Source organism: Talpa occidentalis, unplaced genomic scaffold, assembly GCF_014898055.3.
Source record: "Talpa occidentalis isolate TD23 unplaced genomic scaffold, MPIMG_talOcc4v2.1 talOcc4.6, whole genome shotgun sequence".
Taxonomy (NCBI): domain Eukaryota; kingdom Metazoa; phylum Chordata; class Mammalia; order Eulipotyphla; family Talpidae; genus Talpa; species Talpa occidentalis.
In genome coordinates this window covers 118,909,842-118,928,643 of record NW_023604972.1, presented here as the reverse complement: position 1 = coordinate 118,928,643, position 18,802 = coordinate 118,909,842, and the positions used below count along the sequence as shown (strand labels likewise).

Below are 18,802 nucleotides of genomic sequence, written 5' to 3'. Positions count from 1 at the left end.
GGATGTTATATTAATATAGCCACATGGTGCCTTATGCAAATAAATGTGACTCCAAATATTTTATGTCCTGTAATTAGTTGAAATCTGGAATGTCCTATTTCTCCTAATACCCACTTCTCACTTGTTACTGTGAGATTTGAGAAATGATTCTTAAATTTGCTTATTCATGAAATAGCACTGAAGGAATTAGTCCCTGTCTATTATATGTAAAAATCAAAATATAACACTAGAGTTTTTTAGTTACTCTGAGAGAAGATACAATACGTGAAAACACATCATATATAATATGGAGAAAGAGGTTTTTCTAGGAACTTAAATTGTGTGAAGGCCCACACAACCTCACCTTGCAGGAGAAAAAAAATACTACACATAAGCTTTACGCCTTCTCACCTCACTAACTTTCTGATCCTAACAGAGGGACCCTTCTCTACTGCCCAGGGGCTTTTCCACCTGCGCCACAGAATCCAAGATGTGGTCTGCATTTTTTTTTCTTTCCTTTCCTTTTCTTTCTTGAGCATAAGACCAACTAACTTCTCTCGTGATAAGAGGAGGGATTCTTTGGTAGTTTCCCCGCCCAAGTCAGGTGCCCAAATACCAATGCACCCACCCACGTACTGTTGCGGTTGCCTGGGTGGCACGCACCCAAGTAGAATCATGGGGCAAAGAAGCAAGTGTATGCACGCGCTCTCGCACACGCACACGCACACACACACACACACACACACACTTTCTACACAAGCCTCGGTTGCTACAAAAGCAGCAAAGCAGTTGCTCATTTTCCCAGCACCCAGATTTTATGAACGCGCGTAAAAGGAGCGAGTAGCGCACAGGAGCGGAAAGCAGGGGGAGATGCTGGTTTCAGCTCTGACTTCCTGGACGTCAAGTTCAGCGTGGTTAAGAGGGTGCCAGAGAGCGCCCCAGCCCTCCCAGTGCCCCGGGGGACAGCTGCCTTTCGGCACCAGCAGCCTAAGACTCAGTGGGGTGATTCTACCACCCCCACCCTTCGAGGGCAGGAAAGTCTCAGCGAGCCGCCCTCAGCGCCCCGGGGAACCCGCGTAGCCGGGCGCCCCTCCCTGGCACTGACAGCGGCGGGGTCCCCAAAGCGCCTGCTCTCAGTCCCGGGTGTCAGAACACGCCCCGCCTCTTCCCATTCCGCCAATGGGCGGCGGGGCCGCAGCAGGGTGTCCCCGCCTCCACCGCGGAAACTTGCTGCGGGAGAAAAGTTTGTGCAGAGAGGCTGGAAGGGCGAGAGCGGAGCGCGGAACCCGGCAGCCCAGAGGAAGAAGATGGATGGCCCCCGGTCAGCGCCTCCGGCCCAGTGGACCTCCAGCCGCCCCCAGGGCGCCAGAAGCGGCTTCAGCGGCAGCCGCCGACTCCGATAGCCGCCCGCGCCGCCCGCGGCTGGGAAGGAGGTGCCCGAGCCGGGCACTGGGGCGCCGCCGTGCCACCTGCGCGCCAGAGCGCACACCTGAGCGCCGTGTGCCCACGGGCGGGACCTGCGGCTTCCGCGAGTCCGAGACTCATCTTCCAAGGAACGAACCAAAGCAAGAAAACGAAATCCCACGTCGGGGTGCCCTCACCCATCCCGCTGCCCGGCTGGGGTTCCAAGCGTTTGAGAGCTGCCCGCGCTGCCCCCAGCTCCGGAACATTAGCAGTCGTCGAGACCCGTCTTTCGGGAAGCAAAGTCTTGGCAAGCTCCTCGCTGAGTAGGCGGGAGGCTTGCCCCGGGGGACTTACGGGGCTGCCACCACCGCAGCCAGCTCAGGTGAGATGGCTTTGGGGGCGCTGGGCAAAGAGTTTGGGGCGGGGGTGCGGGGGCGCTCCGGGAGGGGAGGCCCGATGAAGAGGGCGCACTCTCCAAACTGTCTCCCATAACCTGTAGACAGTGAGAATTTTATTGACTCAATCTGTCAGGAATAAGAGCGAGTCACATTTCCCTTGAGTGCTCGTGTTCTTGGCAATAGAGTGAGTGGCTTGGGGGCGGGGGGTGGGGACAGAGAATGGCACTATCCACTTAAAACTTTCAATTTCAATCGATGTTGACGTCCTGCTGCTGGCAGGACATCCCCACCGCCTGCAGATTTCGGTGGCACGAGTTGGCCAGTGGCTACAATCCTCAGCGTGGGGTAGAGTTCTTCCCCGGGTCTCATCAGCATTTGTTTATGGGGTGCGTGGGTCTGACACCTCGCAAGTGGTAATACCCGCTCACCCTGCCTTTCTCTCCTCTGCCATCCCCAGACCTAGCCTCTTGCATGGCAACGCAGCCTGCAGCCGCCCCAGCCATGTCCACTCCCGGGGCCAATGAGTCCGGCTCCTCCAACTCCGAAGGGCCATACAAGCAAGTGACCATCCCGGCTGTGATGTTCATCGTCGGGGTGGTGGGCAACCTGGTGGCCATCGTAGTGCTGTGCAAGTCGCGCAAGGAGAAGAAGGAAACAACCTTCTACACCTTGGTGTGCGGGCTGGCCGTCACCGACCTGCTGGGCACGTTGCTGGTGAGCCCGGTGACCATCGCCACCTACGTGAAGGGCAGTTGGCCGGGGGACCGCGCGCTGTGCGAATACAGCACCTTCATCCTGCTGTTCTTCGGCCTGTCGGGCCTCAGCATCATCTGTGCCATGAGTATCGAGCGCTACCTGGCCATCAACCACGCCTACTTCTACAGCCACTACGTGGACAAGAGGCTCGCCGGCCTCACCCTCTTCGCGGTCTATGCATCCAACGTGCTCTTCTGCGCGCTGCCCAACATGGGCCTGGGCAGCTCGCGGCTGCAGTACCCGGATACCTGGTGCTTCATCGATTGGACCTCCAATGTGACAACACAAGCCGCCTTCTCCTACATGTACGCGGGCTTCAGCTCCTTCCTCATCCTCGCCACAGTGGTCTGCAACGTGCTGGTGTGCTGCGCGCTGCTCCGCATGCACCGCCAGTTCATGCGCCGCACCTCGCTGGGCACCGAGCAGCACCACGCGCTGGCCGTGACCTCGGTGGCTTGCAGGGGCGTCCCGGCCAACACCTCCCCCGCGCTGCAGCGCCTCAGCGACTTTCGCCGCCGCCGGAGCTTCCGCCCCATCGCGGGAGCCGAAATCCAGATGGTCATCTTACTCATCGCCACCTCCCTGGTGATGCTCATCTGCTCCACCCCGCTGGTGGTGAGTGCCCCGCAGGCTCTGCGCCCGCACGCGCTTCTCCCTGCCTCCTTTCTCTCTCTTTCCTGGACGTGAACCCCAGTTCTCCAGGTCGGGGCTGAAACCCCACACGTGGCTCCTCAGAGTGGCCCCCTCTCCTAAGAGATCCAGCAGGTGTTTTTTATTCTCCAACGCCCCCGAGTTTCTTTCCCCGAAAATCAGGTTTCCTTTCTTTGCTGGGACAGCCCCAACCCCTTGCTGCCAGACATTGGCCACGAGCCTTCTGGGAACCCCCGGGGCTCTTGGTAGGGCAAAGGTGGAGGGGAAACCACTTGGTGAGACAGCCTGGTGCAGCACAATATGAAACCTGATCTTCTGGCATACGCTGTTCCTGAGGACCGGGTAGGAGTGTTAGTGTTTTGATTAATGTAGGGTTTTCTTGGGAAGATTTTGTAGAATTTTAGAGCAACAGGAGATACCAATATTGCATGCTTTATGGTCTAGTCTACCAGCCTCACTTTATACAGCTTGTCACTTGCTTAAAATAGCCCAGCAGAACTACACTGTCAGGCTAGAAGCACTGATTCTTACTCTGCTTTGCCTGGGAGAACCTCTAGGAGCCAGGTGGGTCAGAACTCCTACACCGGACATGACACACTAGGGTGTCCTCATCCTCCCAAGGGGTCAGGAAAGCCAGGTTTCTGGGGAGCACATTAAGGGCAGGCAGGCATATACACCGGATATTGAATTTGAATCCCTAAAGCCTGTGAGAGATTCTGTGTCATTGCAGAGAAAATGAGCTTAAGAGACGTCATCTTATTTAAGGCCAAGGCAGAACCCTGCAGCTTGTGATGAAGCTCAGCCCCAGCTGACTCCAAACCCTGCTCATGTAATATTCATTGCACTGAGAACACTTCTCAGTTGGCCTTGGTTACAGTGTGTATGGCATTTAGTAGACTTTTTTTGAATTGCATTTAGTAGAATTTTGAAATTGCTTTGGGATGTTTTAAATGTAACAAGCAGAAAAGTTTTAAAGTTTTGTAAGCAGAAAGTTTAAAAACCTACTGAGTTCTCTACTTTGCCTGTCATTAAAATGGAATGTACCAGGAACCAGATGAATGTAACACTATCTACAGTTCTCTTGAAAGTAACTAGTTCTGAGTTTTTCTATCTCCCAAAACACTGCATCCCTGGAAATTCTAAACTACCAACTCGAAAAGAGATGACTTCTCTTTCTTTTTCTAATTGGGACAAAAGAAAAAAAAAGTTCTTCCTTTCTCTTACTAATACTGTCTAGGGATCTTTAATATAAATATAATTTATCTTTAATATAAAATATTATGTTTCTGATAAAAGTGACTGCAAATGGAAGGAACTTAGAGGTGGCTGAGAGCCAGTGTATAGTAGCTTCTTGGTAATTTATATAAACAGAAGTAAATATAATTGGTCAGAAGTGCCCTAAACTCTTCTAAGATGCAATATAATTTATAGGGTTAAGTTGCACTTGAGCTACATGAATTTTTACTGTCTGTAATGGCAACTCAGAATACAGTAAGATTTTGGGGAAACAGCTGCTTCTGCAGAGGCTCACTTCTGCTGCCTTATTTTGCCAAAACAGTAAATGACAAAGTGAGTGGTGGCTATTTACAGAACTTCCACTTTAAGAAATCAAGAACTTAGAACTAGAAGGTTAGCAACATGACATACTTTGAGAAGGTATGTGGTTGGAGGTAATTGTGTGAAGCTGCTAGTGGCTGCAATCACAGATGAACTGCTCACTTTTGGCATGTAGAGAAGCACAAAATGGCAAACTCATCCTCAGGATCCAAGAAATAGATCTGTTCTTCTGTGCAGACCACTTGTCACAAAACTTTTGAAGTTATTTAAGAAACTAGAGGCAGGAAATTCAGCGAGCTGTATTTGTGGTTTAACTGACCACACTTTAACTGGCAAATTCTAGTCACTCCGTACAGAGACAGTAATGGTTAGTAGATCATAAGTAATTTCACCCTGAAAATTGAAACTGGCTCAACTAAGAAGCAATCACCCTGTCAAGCACTCACAAACCATTGTAAATAATAAGGAAGCTCACCAACAGTACTGGCTTCCATGTTTAACTTTTAGTTATGGCTGCTAAATCTAGTTTCAGAATGAGTTTAATTGTAAATGGATGAGAAGCAGCCCACCCACACTAGCAATTATGGAAATGAATAGGGAAATATCCACGATAGTCTTCCTTGGCTTACTTTCACAAGGTTCTTATTTTCTCACATTCATATTGCAATTTAAATTGAAAGTTTCTGAACTGTAACATTTAAAGCTTTTGAACCCATCTTCAGGTCCAAGGGGACTGGTAAAGTATCTATTTTAATTTTATCATATCAAGTTGGCTGCCGATCCTATTGCAAATAAAACACTTCAAATCACTTTAAATGCTTTGGAAAGGCTATTAGAGCAAATTTCGTTTACTTGGAATTTCAGAAAGCGTGACAAAATATATAAGGAAAATAAAGAGTCACTGAAATGCCACCAATTTTTGTCTTTTGGACACTAGAGAAGAAAATATCCAAGTGACTTCTGGATGGGAGCTGATATTGAGTTTTGTAGAAAAAGTCAATTTTTAATTTTCTCTCCAAAATATATATAGATTTCATAAATAAAGCTAATCTTGGTCAAAATTTGAAAAAGTTTGGGAAATGAGTGTTTTTGAGGACCTGTGCTGAGCATGCACAATTTTCTCAAGTGAGTCATAATCAGCCAACAGAGAAGGTGTAAGTACAGTCTACGAGGACATCATATGACAAGACTTAGTGGGGAGGTGGCTCTTGTCATGGTCTATTCTATTTATAACCTGTCACTGGTTTTTCAAATACATAAAAGCTGGAGAAATGAGAGTCTAAGGTTAAGGTAAATAAAAGGGAGGGAAGCCCAGGAATAGGCAGACAAGACAGCCTCAGAAGGTGCTAGTGTTAAGTGAATACTGTGGCTAGATCAACTTTGGGTGCCTAATTTTGCAGTTACTAATATTAAGATAACAATTATAATCTCTTACCTCAGAGTTAAAGAGTTGCACTGTAGAATTTGGAAAGACATTACTCCCTTGGAGGGCGATATTTATTGCTTACTTGTTTCTTTCATTTTCTTCCTTACTGGGAAGTAGCAAGTATTTATCTCTGTTGGAGGTGGGGAATGGTCAATTTATTTAATCTTCTGACTTGGACGGTAATTCTTAGGGCTTCAGGTAAATCTTAGGGCTTCAGAAAAATAATGTCCTGTGCATGTTTCTTTAGTTACTTACTATCAGCTAGTAGCTTTTGTAAAGCCTGCACCAGCATTTGATGAGCACAGGTTTATTAGGACAGAGGAAAATTAAATAAGATACACTGTTGTTTCCTGCAGACAAACTTGGAATGGAATATAAAACACCTGGTAGGATTTTAGATGAGCAAAAATCCCATCTTTAGGTACAGGAGTAAGAATATAAATGTGGGGTCTATTACAACAGAATCTGAAGGATTTGATTCTTTTTGAAATTAATTTGGCAAAGTTAAAAAATAACCATTCTTAGAAGCAGCTTTTCGATCTTAACGTGGAATTACAGATCTAGTAATTGCAGCACCTTGAGCACTGCAGAGTAGCAGGAATAAAAGGAAGATATTTCCTCATCCACATATCATGAATCTTGAAAAAAGCTCTAGGAAGATAGTAGGGCTGCAATCCCAGAGGCTGGTGCCTCCAGCTTGCTGTGGGGAGTCCTGTCTAATGCTCTTTGCACTGTGCTCTGCTGACCTGAAGCTTGGTTTTACTGAACAACAAATAATAGGGTTTCTTTTCCCTAGAGATGAAGTGTTCTTGTCCTCTCTTCTATTAAATTTCTGAAGTAGATAGAGATGGAGCTTTAGAGATTAAGTCATTTGTCTGCATCAAATGGCCAGTTATGACCCACAGGGCAGAAGAGAACTGGGTTTTGTTACACCGACTCCTTCCAGTATCCTTTACTTTAATTTTTTTTTTAATCTTTAAAGAGTTTTTTCATATAAGGATAAAAAGAGGAGGTAAGAAGTTCTTGCAATAGCTAAGTCCATTCAGACTCTACCAGACAGATCTCTGAGCAGAACAAGATCATGGGACTTGCTCAAATCCAGTTATAGGACCTTGTTGCTAATTGGAAAGCAAGTACTAAATAGGTCTAATGAAATTTCATTTAGACATTCCCTGTCAACAGGTTATTCTTAAACAGGAATTACATATCCCCAAGCTCCCCTTCAGTGGCATTTTTTCAAATTATTGATATATTCCGCAGTTGGTTATTGGTATATTCCACATTTGGGCTACCAAAAAGCAGGAGCAGCCGGCATATATGTTAGCTACCATGCATTGTACTAAGCACTGTCTTCATTCACACCTGAATTATAAAGAGTAGAGCCAGAATTCAAAAAAAAGGTTTGTCTGATTCCAAAGTGTGGTGTTTACCTCTCCAACACAGCCTCCCTCAGAACTGTCCTGTCCTCACACCCCCTTTAAATTGATCACATTTTCTTCAGATTATGTTCCAATGTTCCTGAAATCTAATCTCTAGTCATTCTCTAGAAGTTAAGAATATTATAATGTCTGCTAGTATAATGATAAATCACACGCACAAATTGCAGCTACTGAAAAATAGGTTTAAAATTGTAGAGTACATGTGTTGCTTGTGTTGGGTAAATTCTTTCAAGGTGTTTTTCCTCCTAACTGAGAGGTTTTTTTTTATCAGCCTCCTGCTCTTCCAACGCTGAAAATTGCCTGAACATGTTTATTGGTGTAACGTACAGGGCCTGTTCCACAAGAATTCCAGAAAATTTCTTTCACCTCCCACATGACACTGAAGGTCTACACTGGTGATTCCCACCTACGGCTGGGTTTTCCCCCTTAGAGGAGAGCAAATCAAGGAACGGTTCAAGCGAAGTGGAGAATGCTGTTTTTTTTTTTTTTTTCCAAACATGATGAAGTGCGTGAAGGTTTTATTCATTTTCCCTCTCTCTCTACTGGAAGTAAATCTCCATTGAGGAACATGTACTTACATTCTTTTCAAATAATTTGACTAGCTTTAAGAAGGTTTTTATCTGAATTTGGAGTATTCTCATACTCATTTTTTGTGTTACCCTGTGAGCTCCTTTGACTGAAATCATATTAAGTGATCTGGTTCAGTGGCTTGTATTAATCGTGATCTTTGTCCTTGCATGGAACTCTAAAATAGGGTTTTCTTTCACTCACTTCTCAAGTAGTCAAAATTCATTGTGGCTATTGATGAAGAGAGGCAAAGAACTGATTCTGTCTTTGCCCATTATTGTTTGACATCACTGTATTTTCTAAAGATCACAGAAATTAAAATATAAACTATTAACTCCTCATACATTCCTCTCAATAGCTAAAAATTTCTTTCCATTCATATCCATTTTAGCTGTTCAAAAACTTTCCTTCTTTCAGTAAAAGCCACACTTCTTTTGAGGCAGTGATGAAAGAAACAGCAACAAAACGTTTCATTGCTTAAAAATATCTGAAATGCAGAGTTCAGACTTAACCAAGATTCTATTCTGACAGGGGCTCTTAACGTGCCTATGCAAAATACCTTTTCTGTGGGACCCAAAACTTCCACGTGGAGCAACACTGCCACCTAGAGGCTGAAACTCTCAAGTACTCGCAAACTGTGTTGTAGGTTTTTTACTAGACTACACCCAGGGCCTGTTATTGACAAGTTTAGATCCACCATTTCCTTTACCTTTGGCAACAAAGGATGTGATGTGACCAAATATAGACTTCATGCTTTTTTACCAATAAGTGAATTATCAAGTTATTCTTAAATTGTCAAGAAATTCTTAAGCAACCTGCCAGCGTGGTAGACCAGAAAAAGCAACATGGAGGTCATAGGGTCAGTAATCAAGCCATGGGGAAGAGACTTATTAAATTCTTCAAACCCCTCAGGTCTCCCTAACTTCACCTAAGAAAAGGCCTATAGCCCTCAGGGCATCTCTGAGGACTGTATACAGCTGAAAGCCTTAGTAAAGACTATAGTTGGAAAAAACCAAGATGTCTTGTTTTCCCTGTTTTGGTAAAGACAGAAAAGCAAATCACTATCTTAATAGTGTCATTTATATGAGCATAGTTTCTAAAAGTATTTTAAGAAGAGTCACCATCTATTACTGTTTATTCTAGTTCCAGTTTTATTTACTTGTCTTCCAGAGATTAGGGTATTCATTTCATCTTAGTTGCAGCCATTTTAGCATTTTATTATGAGTTTCACAGGACTGATTGTAATCCCTTATCCAAAAACAAAGCCACAGTGTTTAAAAATTCAGAATTTCTTGGATTTTTGAAAAGTAGTTTAGAAATATAATCTATAACATGTGATATCCTCATCTGAACTGAGAGAGTATCTCTGCAGTAAAACAGGAATATGCACACTAAGTGGAATAAATAGAGCTATACACAGCCCTATAGTCCAGTTAGTCAAGGTTTTGCTGCCAAAATAAGTTTAGGTCAGATTTTGCAAGCAAAAAACAAACAAACAAAATGAATAACAGCAAATAACAGCAAATGAATAGCAGCAATTTCTTGAAAGGATTATTCCATTTAAGGACGTAACAAAAATATAGTTATTTGTCATGGACCTAACATCACCTAAGAATGGGTTTCATATGAGTTAGGTTTATGCAAAATAATGAAATTTATTTCTGTTGTCATTGGGGTTTTTCTATGTATATTATGTATGTATACTATGTATATCATTTGCAAATAGCAAGAGTTTTACTTCTTCCTTTACAATTTGGATACCTTTCACCTCCTTTTCTTGTCTAGTTGCTCTTGCTAGGACTTCCTACACCATTTGAATAGTACTAGACATCCTGTCTTGTCTTAGTACTAGACATCCTGACTTTTGAAGAAAAGTTTTCTTTTTTTCACCACTGAGTGTGTTTGTCATATAAAACCTTTATGTTAACTGTAATCCTTGTATACTTGTTTTGTTGATCACTTATGTCACCTTCATCACAAAATCACAAAATGATTTTGAATCTTGTGTGATTCCTTTCTTGCATCTATTGAGCCAATCATAATTTTTGTTCTTCGTATTGTTGATATCATAAATCATAGCTATTGATTTGCATATGTTGAACCATCCTTGCATCCCTGGAATAATTCATACTTCATTATGGTGTATGATTCTCTTAATATGTTGTTGAATTTGGTCTGTCTGTATTTTGTTGAGTATTTCTTACATTTATGTTCATCAGAGATATTTGTCTATAGTTTTCTTTGTGGGGGGGTGTCTGTCTGGTTTTGGAATCAGGGTTATGTTGGCTTTATCAAATATATTTGAAAATTTTCCCTCTTCAGTTGTTTGGAAGAGTCTGAGAAGGCTAGGTTTTATTTGAAAGTTTGAATTAATTCACTAGGGAAGAAATCTACTCCTTGGCTTTTGTTTTGGAGGAGGCTTTTGATGACTGTTTTATGTCCCTTGCTGCAGATAGGTGTGTTCTGCTCTTCTCTTTCTTCCTGATTCTGTCTTGCAATGTATGTTTCTTAGAATTGGTCCATTTCTTCTAGATTATCAAATTTGTTGCCATACAAATTTGCCATAAAATGTTCATAAACATTTTAACTTTCTTCGATCCAAATTGTTATAAATCTTTCTAAAATGTCTCTATTCTCTCAAAGTGATTCATATACCATTAATTATTATACTGTGTATTATGATAGTGAAGTCATAGCAGAGTTAAATTACAGATATTTTCCCCTCGCTAAATGGTTCCAGCTATGCTTTTGTGAGCTGTTGTTCTCCTCTTTTTGGTTCACATGCATCTAATTTAGCCCTGAGAGTCACCTCTTACTTCTCCTTAACCTAAAATAATTACAAAAGGCAAGCAATAATTAACTAATTACTAAAGAAAAATGGCAATGCTCTTAAAACCACTGTTTTATATCAATTACAGATTTTTTATTTATATAAAAAATAGTGGAATTAGATGTCAACTCAGGCAAAATACTTTAAGAGAAAATTTGAAAGTGTATATTTAACAGGTGTATTTAACACATACTTCATTTTAAGTTTCCAGAAGTTGGCATATCATTTCCTTCTTCCATGACTTTGCACATGGAATTACCTCTATTTGAAATGCTATGTCCTTTTTTCTAAATTCCCATTCATTCATCAAACTGGGTGCGAGTTTCCTCTTGCCTGGAACCAGGTGCCAGGTAGTTTCTCCTGACATCCTCCTCCCTATATGCACCTATCCCATTTCCTTAAATCACTGTGCAGTAGTAGTTGATCTCTCTTCTGCACTACAGGTTACTCTCTGCCTTCAAGAAATTTGTGATGTTCAATGCAACTTTTTGTACCCTGGACCTATCACAATGCCTCAGATGAAATAAGTACCCACTGTTAAATGACTAAATGTGTGAAAGAACATGAGTAAATAAGTGATTATAGTAAGAGCAAATTTTTTAACCACCAAAAGTAAGATTCCAAAATAGCAAACAGATTGTTAGGGCCTCCTCCTAGTCACTTCATTTGTGCTCACTCCATCCCCTTCCCCAGCCTGTGATGGACTTGAGACAAGCTTCTTACCTTAAATAGTGCAAACTTCCTCCAGAATGAGTTGTCAGCCCTCCTGGTCCGTCCAGAGTGCTTTTCTTGGCTCTTGTACGAGCTCCAATGGTATTCACGCACAGGGGAGGGATTGTTCTGAGTGGAGTTACCAGATAGATCCATGAGTGGCAGGTGTTGAGCAAAACTCGCTTTCACAAGCAGCAGCGGCCTCCTCCGAAGGTTGAGTAGCATAACAGCTGAGTAGCATAACAGATCTGCATGTTAGAAATCTTGTGGCAGCAATTAGAGCAGGAGTGGAGAGGAGAAGAAAGGAATTGAGGTGGGAAAACTAGTTTGGGTGAATAATCCAGGTGAGAAATGCAGTTAGCTCGAGGGAGGGACAGAACTAACCAGGAAAGGTTTTTCAAGGAAGAGTTGATAACAATAGGTGATTACAATAACCGGGGAACAGACTCAGAGAGAAAAATAAAAAATATCCTCCAGCTATTCTGGATGATAAGAGATTCAGATGCTGGTTTCAGTTTCCAGTTTGCTCTTCTAACTCCAAAATAAAGGAATTGCTGGGCTTTTCTGTGGTTAGTTCGTAAGATGGTTAGTTGACTCACCAAATAAATTTCATTTAAATGTATAAAGTGGCAACTGGAATAAGGGAAGTCAATTGCTACTGGAAAAAAGAGACATCACTGGAATTACAAAAACATAAAAGCTCTCACAGAAATAAAGTTAATAAGATGTTTCTCATGGGAACTTTAGGCATATGTTACCTTTATACACCTTTCATTTCTGTGTACTATCTTAGATCTTAGGATGGTTCATAAGACAGCAACAGCAATATTAGTTATACTCTACAAAATATAAATGTAATTGCAAAATGAGTGGTTTCATTAAGGCATATTGTATAGAATGCTATTTTATTGGCCTTTATTACAAGAAAAGAGGGTAGGTACTAGATGTTGCTAAGTTAAACATTGCATGTAAATGTTTTCCTGGTTCATGAACAATAAAAATTAAATTTGGTCTTTCATCTATGCAGGTGCGAGTGTTCATCAACCAGTTATATCAACAACCTTCGGAAAAAGATGTCATCAAAAATCTAGATTTGCAGGCCATTCGAATTGCTTCTGTGAACCCCATCCTGGACCCCTGGATATATATCCTGCTGAGGAAGACTGTGCTCAGTAAGGCCATAAAGAAGATCAAATGCCTCTTCTGTCGCATTGGCGGGTCCCACAGGGACCATTCAGGACCACACTGCTCAGAAAGTAGGCGGACATCTTCCCCTATGACGGGCCACTCACACTCCTTCCTCTCCCGGGAGCTGAAGGAGATCAGCAGCACCTCCCAGACCCTCCTCTACCTGCCTGAGCTCAGCGAAAACGGCCTTGGAGGCAGGAATTTGCTCCCGGGTGTGCCAGGCGTGGGCCTGGCCTGCTCAGACACCACCTCGCTGAGGACTTTGCGAATTTCAGAGACCTCAGACTCCTCTCAGGGGCAGGACTCGGAGAGTGTCCTGCTGGTGGATGAGGCTGGTGGGAGTATCAGGGCTGGACCTGCCCCAAAGGGGAGCACCCTGCAAGTCACGTTTCCCAATGAAACTCTGAACTTATCAGAAAAATGTATATAGTAGCAACGGAAAGAGAGCACTGTTTCCGAAGCTGACAAAATCCCGTGCAACAGACACATAAAGTGCTTGGCTGTGCTCAGAAGGGCTATTTTCGACCTATCTCTCACCTATAGAACATCTTGACCTTTGAGCACTTTGCAAACAATCCATTTGATTCACATGGGGCCTGAGGGCTGAAGCGAGTTGGTTGTCACCTCACTGTGAAGGGGGTTTCACAACTTGGCCTGGGAGCCACAGATTGCAACTTGAAGGCTGGGCTGGGACGATCTGCTCTCAGTTGTTCTACTTGATAAGAGATGGGGTTGATTTTGTTATTTTCATAACAGCAAGAGCTTTCTAGCTGGCACACAGCAGGCCAGGTACAGAGGGCTGGACTCCAGTAAACAAGGACAACCTGTGGAAGGTTTAAGTGTCTCACTAAAGCATGAAATGTGAATTTTATTGTTGTAAATATGATTTAAATATTTAAAGTTTTTCTTCTCTGTGAGAAGGTTGATTGTTAATACAAAGTATAATAAAAGTATGGTAACCCCCGTCCCCCCTGTATAACCAGCAGAAGTTACACTTGTCAGATTTTTTTTTCATTAACGGGTTCAGGTCAAGGTATTGAAAACTCACAGTAAGACAACTCTATCAATAAAAACAAAAAGAAACATTTTTAAAAGAGAATGTTTAGTACTATTAAAAGAACAAAGAAAAATACCATTTGAGACATGAAAATTAGAGTGCAAAATACTACAAAACTTTCCAGACTATACGTAATGCATAGAGAAACATTTTTGGTAATGCTACATTTATCCAGAAAACTGTGATTTTAGGAGAACCTAACATACTGGTAAATATTTTCTACTTTTTAAAAATGTAACATAAATTTTAAAAAAAATTTAGTAAATAACCCATAATTGAAGTGTAAAAAATGAAAAAGTCTGTCAGTAGTTTATTTTCCCCTTGAAAATGTGCATAATTTTGATTTCCTAAGGAAAAATGTAGACTATCATCTAAAATTTAAGAAGGCAGATGTAACTTCAAGACCCCCGGAAGATGAACTGTGGAAGAACTGGTTAATTGGCCTTTCAAATGTCCTAGGCATTGAACACAGAACATAAGAGGTCAGAACGTGGGCACGTAAGCATTCTTTTCTAAGTCTTGTGTAACACTCAGTGATGCCATGCACGTATTTGAAGGAAATTTCTCAAAGAAATACTTAAGCATGTTTTGTTGCTCAAAGTGTTTTGTGAATTGTTTGGTTGTAATTAAATTCTGAGCCTGATAGTGATATGGTTTCAAGAAGCAGTTGTACCAACTGAAATTTTTTTGGAGATTAAAAAAAATAAATAACAATCTGAGTTCCATATCCTCAGTTTTGGAAAACTGGTGTGATTTTTTTATTTGTGCAGGTGATCTTTAGTAACTGCTGAACACTTTTTTTTTTTTCAAGATTGATTTATTTTTATACAAGAACCAGGGTACAGGCCAGAGGCACGGGAGGGTGAGAGGATTCACCAGAGACAGAGTGGGGAACAGAACAGGCAGAGTGATGAAATACACTGCTGAGGGGAGCAGCGGGCGGCAGGAGAGGTCTGCCATGCCATGTGGGAATCTCCCTGGCTGGTCGGGAATCAAACCCACGCTGCAGAGGCTGCCGACAGCTTCATAGAGCTGCACTCAACGGGCTGCGCCACCGGGGAGGCCCAGAACACTTTTTTTTTTAACTAATATTTAATTTTGAGGAAAGTGGCACTAGCACAAAGCGTTAGGTCCACATAGTAGAGAATGGTATTTAGAAACCAAGATCAGGGTGTGAGGTGTATTCAAAATCACCAGTTTGTATACGAGGTGGGGACGATAGTATTATGCTTGGCTTGCTACATGTGAAGAACCCAAATATTGATTACAAGAAATTAGTGTACTCCTGTGGTCCTTCCTACTTTAATTTCTCCTCATTTTGTTTCTGCTCAAATTTCATGCCTCGGAATCATTTGAAGACCTGTGCAAACAGTTTCTGATTCAATAGGTCTGAGGTACCTTTCCAGAAAGCTATGTGATACTGACACTGCCAGTGTGAGGACACATTTCAAGTAGCAATATTCTTCAGGAATGGTGTGCAATTTACAAGTTTTATTTATTTTGTTAAAGATTTATTTATGCATACAAGAACTGGGATCTAAGCCAGAGATGGGGGCTTGGGTGAGAGGATTCACCAGAGACAGAGTGAGGAGCAGAACAGCCAGATCTGAAATACACTGCAGAGGCGAGCAGTGGATGAGTCAGGAGGGATCTGGGGGCGCCATGAGGGTCACCTTCATGGCTGGGGAACCAATTCTTTTTCTTAAAAAAAAAGATCTATTTATTTATGCTTAAGAGCCGGGGTACAGGCCAGGCAGAGATGCAGGGGCTGAGAGGATCCACCAGGGAACAGAACAGGCAGACTGACTGAAACACACTGCTGAGGGGAGCAGCAGGCGAGACAGGAGAGGTCTGCTGCACCATGTGGGTTTCTCTCCAGAGATCAAACTCATGCTGCAGAGGCTGCAGATCACCCCCATAGTGCAGTGCTTAACCCCTTGGGCCACCAGGGAGGCTCTGGGGATCCAACTCTTGCTTCAGTGGTTGTGGAAAGCTTCATAGTGCTGACACTTAACCCCTTGCACCACCATGGAGGCCCCAATTTGCAAGTTTTAAAGCTATTTTTGGATAATATCAGAAAAACAGGACAGTCGTTCACAGACCCAATCATACGGATTTTCAGTTGAGAAAGAGATGACTCAGAAAAGGAGCACAGGCTTGAACTTCTCCAATGTACTGATTCACCCCACTAACAACGGCTGGGAGGCAATGTTTGCAGAGAATATTTCAGTTGAGGAAGTGGCTTTTGTTTTTCTCCCACATGTATGAATAATGAGACAACACACACATATGTTCACCATCCACGTTCATGGGAAAAAACAAAAGGCTTATTTGAAAATTGGCATTACTAACACTCAAAGCATAATCTCTTTCATCCATTACTTTGGTTCAACATTCAGAACACACTGATTCTGGCTTATTGTTTTTTAATTGAAATTGAACTCACATATTGCAAAATTTAAGGTGTACAGCCTGTATTTTAGTATGCCCACAAAGTGTAACCATTATTGCTGTCTATTCCGGAACATATTCATTGCCCTAAAAAGAAATCTTGTTCCCCTTTGCAGTCACTCCCTAGGCACATCTCCCCCAGTTCCTGGTGACCACTGCATGTCTGTGTATTTGCCTATTCTGGACATTTCACATAAATAGAACCATATAATATGTGGCCTTTATGTTTGACTTTTTTCACACAGCATTATGTTTTCAAGGTTCACCCATGTAGCATGAGTCAGTATTTCATTTGTTTTAATGTTTTTTTTTTTTAAAGATTTATTTATTTTATTTTATACAAGCACTGGGTATAGTCAGAGGTGCGGGAGGGTGAGAGAATTCACCAGAGCCAGAGCGGAGAGCAGAACAGGCAGAGTGAGGAGGTACACTGCTAAGGGGAGCAGCGGGCAGCAGGAGAGGTCTGTGCGCCATGTGGGACCCTTGCTGGGGATCAAACCGGCGCTGCAGAGGCTGGGGGCAGCTTTGCAAGCCAGCGCTCAACCTCTGCACCACCGGGGAGGCCCTGTTTTAATGGTTTTTAAGGGGGAAATTAATAATACAAAGAACAGGCAGTGACCAACTCCATGAAAAAAAAAAATGTACAAGGAAGGAAAAATGAAAATATAGGTGAGATCAACTATGTGTAATATTTACATAACCACACTAAATAATGAAAATAGAAGTCAAAATTATCACCAACTTTATTGGAAATGGAGTAAATATATTGGGAGAATGTTAAAAAGCTAAAAATCATTCATCAAGAACTCATGTCATAAATTTCTAAAATGAGTACGTGTAATCAGTGATTTACACCCTTATATACAAATCATACTTACAAAAATTTAATAGTCCAAAAATACTAGTTTACACTGTTAATGGGATAAAAAATTGATACAACTGCTTTGAAAACATTGCAGCATTTAGTACTGAAATACAGAATGTATACATCCTGAATGTGGGTAATTGCTGGAATTGAAACATCAGTATGTCTTGATGTACAGCTTCATTATGATATAAAAACAAAATACCTCGGGCCTCCCCGGTGGCGTAGCGGTTGAGCGCTGGGTTGCGAAGCTGCCCGCGGCCTCTGAGGCGCCGGTTTGATCCCCAGCCACCGGAGGAGGGTCCCACATGGCGTGCAGACCTCTCCTGCCGCCCGCTGCTCCCCTCAGCAGTGTACTTCGGTCCTTCTGCCTGTTCTGCTCCCCGCTCTGGCTCTGGTGAATTCTCTTACCCTCCTGCTCTTCTGGCTGTACCCAGTGCATGTATAAACAAAACAAACAAATAAATAAATAAATAAAACATGCCTCTATAAAAAAAAAAAAAAATACCTCATTGTCACCTTTAGAGGAAGCTAACCTTTTTTTTTGGAAACGTGTTAAATAAACAGTAGGACAAAGCTTCAGCTTCATAAATGAACTTTCCTCCATTGTTTTCTAAGGAAAGAAAGTAGTTGATGAAGGAAAGCTTTTTTTCTCAAGTAAGTTTTCTGACACCAAAAGATAAACAAGTATCACCATTTTGTAGCCTTCAATGAAATAATTATATTAGTGGAAAAAGAGAGCAAGTCAGTCAAAATACATTTACATTCTGGTCTAATTACTCAAGGCCACCCATGTCGTATTCTTGCCAAAATCATTGAACAAATCTGACTAAGCCTCAGATAGATCTGTCGATTTACAGGAATTGTAGATACAGAGAAATATAAATAACATTAAGTGCAATAAATAGAATATGAAATATGAAAAATTCTAAAAGACATAAGACTTCATTCCTTTAACATAAGCAATGCAAGTCTAGATTTAATCAAACCATAGTATCAATGTGACATAATAAGATCTACACTATAGCTATTTTTTAAACAGAATATGTAGTTAAAAACCTTCCTGATGGAAAAAAATGGAGGTTAGGTTGCATGACGTGAATTCTATTAGACATAATTGAAAGAAATACCAAAATTATAGTAACCCTTTGAGAAAAGAGTGGGTAGAAATACTTCTCAATATTTTTTATGAAGTTACCATTACCCTGATTCAAGAACTAAACAAAGATTTTACAAGAACACTATAAACTGACATTTTTCATAAAAACAAACATAAAAGTTCTTAATAAAATATTACAAATTTGAATCAATATTACCAAATTGAATCAAGCAACATCTAAAAAGGATTATCCTAAGCAGGGTTTATCCAGAAACTCAATTGACTCAACATTTGAAAAATAAATGTAGGGCCTCCCTGGTAGTGCAGGCGGTTGAGTGCCGGTTCGATCCCCGCTGGCCGTGGAGCAACACACATGGCAGGGCAGACCTCTCCTGTCACGCTCGCTGCTCCCCTCAGCAGTGTA

General features: G+C 42.1%; 1 protein-coding gene across 1 annotated transcript; it reads left to right on the top strand.

Moving 5' to 3' along the window:
- The first annotated feature begins 1,442 nt into the window (after window positions 1–1,442).
- PTGER4 (prostaglandin E receptor 4) lies at window positions 1,443–14,683 on the top strand. The gene is made up of 3 exons (XM_037529996.2): window positions 1,443–1,765; window positions 2,239–3,152; window positions 12,746–14,683. Exons 2-3 carry the CDS (start codon window positions 2,253–2,255, stop codon window positions 13,334–13,336), a joined length of 1,491 nt encoding a protein of 496 aa, XP_037385893.1. The 5' UTR covers window positions 1,443–1,765; window positions 2,239–2,252; the 3' UTR covers window positions 13,337–14,683.
- Window positions 14,684–18,802: the final 4,119 nt, after the last annotated feature.